The sequence below is a fragment of the Phalaenopsis equestris genome, unplaced genomic scaffold, assembly GCF_001263595.1.
Source record: "Phalaenopsis equestris unplaced genomic scaffold, ASM126359v1 Scaffold000002, whole genome shotgun sequence".
Lineage (NCBI taxonomy): Eukaryota > Viridiplantae > Streptophyta > Magnoliopsida > Asparagales > Orchidaceae > Phalaenopsis > Phalaenopsis equestris.
In genome coordinates this window covers 42,559,873-42,566,127 of record NW_018164444.1, presented here as the reverse complement: position 1 = coordinate 42,566,127, position 6,255 = coordinate 42,559,873, and the positions used below count along the sequence as shown (strand labels likewise).

General features: G+C 31.8%; 1 protein-coding gene across 1 annotated transcript in view; it reads right to left on the bottom strand.

Annotated features, from left to right (window-relative positions):
* LOC110018350 (U4/U6 small nuclear ribonucleoprotein Prp31 homolog) overlaps window positions 1-5,110 on the bottom strand; it is a gene marked incomplete at its 5' end in the record, with an annotated part of 22,649 nt that extends 17,539 nt beyond the window's left edge. Inside the window, 1 exon segment of the mRNA XM_020715639.1 lies at window positions 5,057-5,110. Within this exon segment, the coding sequence (XP_020571298.1) occupies window positions 5,057-5,059 (3 nt within the window).
* Between the last annotated feature and the right edge of the window lie 1,145 nt (window positions 5,111-6,255).

Below are 6,255 nucleotides of genomic sequence, written 5' to 3'. Positions count from 1 at the left end.
TTGATTTCATACACAAGGGCAGCATCGCGGGCTTTCGAGTATGTGCGGTTGATATAGTCCCAGATTTCCTTTGCGGTGTTCAAGAACATGCAAGTGTCACTGATCGTTGGGTCCATAGAATCTCATAGCCAGGACATAATCATGGAATCCTCCACTTCGCATGCTGTAGAGGCTGGATCCCTTTGTTTTGGTCCGGTTCCAAGTAGGTGATTAATACTCCCTTTGCCTTTTAGGTATGTCCGGACAATTTGGGACCAATTGAGATAATTCTTCCCATTGAACCTGTTGGATGTTTGAATATTCTGCAACTCTCCAATTTTCTGAACAGCATTGTATTCTTCAGAATGGTTGGAGTTGTTGGAGATAGTAGTTTCGAACATTGACATGGTGGAGAAGAAAAATTTGCAGCAATTAAGCCTAGAATCAACTTCAACGGCAAAGGACGATCTTTCTCGTGACAACGCGCTGCTCCTCTCGGACGAAGCGGATAGGATGGAGCGCAGATCGCAGAGAACCGAGATGCCGAAGAAGATGGAAACGAACACTAAGGCGGAAGCAGCTCGTGCTCCACAATTTCTGGAATCCCGTGCTCGGGAGGAATCCCGTGCTTGCTACTGGAACGAGGCAGAGGGGTCGCGGGCCGCCAAGAAACGCAAGGAGTCGCAAGATCGACACGCTGAGAATCGCAAGATCGACACGCTGAGAATCGCAAGATCGAATCGGAAGCGGTCGCTGAGAATCGCAAGATCGAATGGCGGCTCTAGGGTTAACCTGTCTCTTATACCATGTGGGAAATCAAAGGAATAATTTTTATTTCACACCTCCTTTTGCATTGATCATACAAGATATTATATAGGAAGAGAAGGAGAAAAAACTAGGAAACTATTTAACTAATTCTCTTAATTTAAGGGATTACAAATTTATTCTAATTTCCTTAATTTAAGAGATTTGCCAATTAATTTTAATTTCCTTAATTAATAAAATTAGAATTAATTCTCACAATTTTATTTCCATTTCAGTCACATCTCGACAATTTTCTATTTGAATTCAGCAATAATATTTGTTTTCCTAGTATTGTTTAGGCTAACTTCGGTATCGATGCTTCAATGTAAGCTCCTCTATAGGAAAAAGGCATTGTGCGGCCACAATTTGACAGCCACAATTTGTCATACGCGATTTATTGGTATTATCCATCATAGCAATCAAACTTGAGAGCATCATGCTCAGACTCATCTTCAATCTCGCCACCATCAAAATCTAGCCTAAAATTATAGAATAGACCCATCCCCTCTAATGATGAGATGAAAGGAGAGAACAACCCATGTTTGGGTGCGAAGGAGGCTGCAAGAGAGGGCACAAATAGTAAAATCAAGAGAAAAAGAAAAAATAATTACCCCAAATGACTATATGAAAGCTTTAAAAAACTGCAAAAAGCATTTAAGAAAGGCAAAAAAGAAGAATCAACTTTTATGAAATATAAAAGAGCATTAACACTACAAAAAAAAAATCATAGAATATTCTAGAAAAGAGATAAAAGATCTGGAGACATCAATCAAATTAAATTCATTAAAAGGTAAAATATTAAGAAATTAGTTAATAATGACGATAATAAAAAAAATGAAAATGTTGCCTTAAAAAATTATTAAATGAATGTTTCAAGAATTAAATTTTTTTGAAAAAGTATAATAAATACAAAAATGAGCAATGCTATAAGATTGATACAAAAAACGTGAAGCGGTGTTCGCTATGAAGATGTTTAAAGTTAAAATTTAAGGTTTATATGAGATTGAGAGGGTTATGAAAGATATTATAATAGTTTCATCAACAAATCTTTTCAATGAAATTTTGAAAACTAGTAGAACGTCAAATGCTTACAAACCTATTTTGGTGTTAAGATTTATCAAAAAATTTAAGATAAAGCTAATAATAGAGGAATCAAACTTACAAGTCATATAATGATGTTATATGAGCGAGTATTCAACCATAGACTTCGAAAAAAAACAACCTTTTTGAAAAATCAATTTAGTTTCATGCCAAGAAGACGGAATAGATTTTTAAGTTATAACAATTAATTTAAAAATATAAAGGAGAGAATAGATCATTATATGACCTTATTGAATTAAAGAAGGGACATATGATCAAATTATTTTGGTGTGAATATAGAAAAATATTGTATCAAATATATCCTGAGGTATCAATTATGTATGATAGAACATCAGATACTATTAGAACTAGCTATCGAGTAAACAAAGAAATTCTAATTATAGTGAAATTACATCAACAATAAGCAATAAATCTTTATATTTTCATAATGGTTATGGAGATGCACTTAAATAATATTTTAAGGGGTGCATTAGTATATGCTTTTCGATGCTAATATAACTAATCAATGAGATGTATACTAAAATAAATGCAAAGAACAAGCAAGGAAATATTTATAAGAAGAAGGATAAAAATTAATAGAAAAATATTAAGTACATGATATGAAATTTTAATGGGTGTGAAATTAATAATTATAAATCAGTATTATTATAAAATAAAGCGATATCAAAGGTGATAGATTAAAGTAATATTGAATCCATTATAAATAAATGAAGATTGATTTGAAACCAAAATTAGGAGCGACAAAAATAAGAATAATATAATGGATATGTGCCAAATTTAAAAAAGATAGATTAATAAATGATTAAATTACAAAAATTAGAATGGCATCTATTGAAGTTAAAGAAATTAAAAAATAGACTTAGATGGCCAACAATGTACAACAAATTATGGAAAAAAACACACATTAAAACTAATGTCGAAATACTAGGAATAAAAAAGGGTTAACACAAGATAATATGGATACAGGGTAATCAAAATTATTTGAAAAATAAGCCTCTTGAATAAACAGGTCTATTATTTTGCATGATAATGTCTAAATATATTAGAAAATAGAGGAACTTAAGCTAAGACCCTATGTTTTAGCTCATTATTTTTTCGTTCATTTAACTTAAAAAATAATACAGCTTTTTAATGTTTTGGACATATTTACCAAAATAATGAATCTAATTACTAAGATTCTAAATGTGAGTATTAAAACAATTGACCAAGTTACTCGAAATTTTGAATCAGGAGACATCGGTTGGATTCGTATTTTGAGTAATCAACTTCATTATCTTAAAAACACATTAAAAATAATCATAACCAGATCCATTAATTTAGTAACCACATACAAAGCACTAGTAACCAAATTCAGAGTTTAGACTTTAAAAAAAAAATAGTCAAGATAATTTATCATGGATCATTAGATCTTGGAGCAATTAATCCTTAAATATAAATATATCTTTGTTAACAAGAAAGACTCTTATTAAAACGTTAGTTTATCTTTCCCCATAATCCATATAAAGGTTGTTACTTTATTCATTTTCAATATAGAGAAAAATATAGAACATTAAAACTCACGCTCTCAGAGTAGCTTTCGCTTCCTCCTCAACCAAGAACCTCAGATTTGTCAATTCACTACACTTAGACCTACGAAAATCCCATCCCACTAAGAAATCTTACATTTTGGCTACTAAATAAGTTCTAGGCTATCTTTTGAAAACAGTAAACTTTAACTCAAATGAACTCACAAAAAAAAACCCTGAATAAAGGTCCAAGAAACACTAAATTCTCCACTGAATTCTCAACGACCATAGACCTTTATTTCTTTTGTTCAAGGTAGTTTAGAGGTACCTTTGATCCCTTCACCCTAATTTTAATTAAGCTCAATCCAATGTATTAAACAAAAATTAATCATGATCTAATTTGCTGATGAACACTATGAAACACCAAAAAAATAACTCCACGATAATAGCATGAATTTTCAAAGAATCATACACACAAAAATAACAAAAAAAAAGGAATTCTAGGCCCAATCGGGAAGAATTTATAAAGTCAAATCCCAAACCCAATAAATTTTTTAACTGGAGTTAGTTTTAACCTGATAAACCATTTAAAAAAAAAAATGTTAGAAAGCCCAACAGAGGTAGATGGTTGAGCCCATGAGCACGTTCTCTTCACAAAACCCAACATTTTTATAAGAAATTCTATATGGTCATTACACCTATTTAATTTATTTTTTTATGTCCAAATAGATAACCTTAATGTGTTATTCATTGGTGGTAGAGAAAACTAAAAATATTTTTTTTGCTCCGTTTTGGGTCGGTTTTATAAGGACTAAATGGTAAGAAAATTTATATGCATTGCTCTACAAAAGCAAAGCTACTAAGATGAAATTTGATAACTGAATTCTTGGCCAATATCACCATCATCATTAGCCCCCCAACTATCTGTATCAACTTAATTACATTGCTAATATTCCTGTTAAAAAAAAATTACTAAGGAAAAGACCAAACATGATGATGATCCTAAGTACCAAATACCTACCCATCCCGCCTACCACCAGTACACAAAACTTCACCAAAGTTTTTGTCACTAATATTGAGTGAATTGACATAAAGAGTTAAATGTTGCCCCCCAGGGGCTTTCCCCCCCCCCCCAACACACACCCCTTGAGGATATGTGCGCTCCTCTAAACCTCAACTTCTAGCAAACAAGACAAAGATTTGTGTAGCATTGGCAGTTTGTACAACTAGTATTAGGAATAATAAAAAACACCGTGTGCCTGAAGATTATAAATCCTTTCTCAACTACATGATGAACCATGACACAATAGCTTTATTGCTAAAGCATAAGATAATTTTCCTATACTATAGCATAAATAAATACATATCAGTAAAGATTAATATCAAAAAAATCTTAAGCATTTACATATCTACTATCAATACTTTTATTTTTTACATACATAACACTCAAATCTTTAATATCACATAAAAAATGTCATTATTATAAACATTTAAATTATGAAATATACCTTTTAATGTATAGATTTATAACACCGAAGCATGTATAGTGTAAATATCAAAATTTAGTTGTAAGATATGTAAATATAAAGGAATGGCGTGGTATGTATGTAAAATTCCTTTTTAATGAATATAAACAATTTCTTCAGGCTAAAAATATATAGACTAACCATTACTTCGTTATTCAGTAGTCGCACCAACAGTTGCTTATATGCAACTTCTACCTGCAAAACAAGAACAAATAGAAATAAAAAAATGTAGCCAACTCAAAAACATAGTTTCCCAAACATAAGCATTAATATGATCAATCTCAAACCCAAAGGAAATAGATATCCATGTTGCAAAATGATTTAAAATCAAATAGAAGCTGCCTTTTAAATATTTTAAACATAAACCAAACCCTACTCAGCGAACTCCTTCATAGCTAAATTAGCCTAAAAAAAAATAAGCAAAGAAAAGGTTAGGCCTCTTCGGAACAAGCAAATCAGTAACATCCAAATGCTAAAATAAGTGCCAAAAGCTGTTCTAACTGCTAAACGCAATTCAGTTCTTTCATTTTGATTCCATCAAAAAAATATTTTGGCTTTGAGACTTCTTTAAAGTAGTAGTGCCACACTCTATTTGTTGGGGCTTGGGAGTATTCTTTTCATTTACGGGTCTGTGAATGAATCTGATAAAATAAAGAAATTGATTGGAATAATAGAATATATAGGCTAAGAACCAGAGAGACTAAGGTGTTCGCATCCATGCCATCCACCTACACCACTAGGATGGCCCAATTTCTGACATGTTCAAAAATCGAAAATGAAGTGGATGAATTGTTATATATAAAGGAGATAAGAGTGGTGGAGAACATGTTGTCATTAGAAAGTGGGACATAATGAAAAGAGAATGCAATTAGAATGTAGGGCCTAGGACTCCGAATTTTCATTATCGGATTTTACCAAGAATCTACCCCAAATCCCTCCCTCATCATTCCTGCACTTCTGAAATTGTTTACTTTAGTTAGAATTGTATTGTATTACAGTTTAAGTTGCCATTCAGTGACACATCCAAGCCATTAGTTAAATCTATAGCCTGGTTTTGAAAACTTAAAGCAATAAAGCACCAGCCACCCCCACCCAAAAATAAATAAAAATTATTCTCATTCAATTTTTTCCAGTGTCAGGAACTTCTGCACAAACCATCACATGTAGGTTAATTTTTCTAGGGAAAACCATCCATTTATATAGTTTGTCTAAAATTACATCCTCCTAAAACGTAGGTATTGTAACTGGTGCACTATCAAATGCATTTATCTTATCACATTCCTTAGTAGTACGAATAACTAGCACAAATTCATTATTTGCCACCATTGAATTAAATTCAA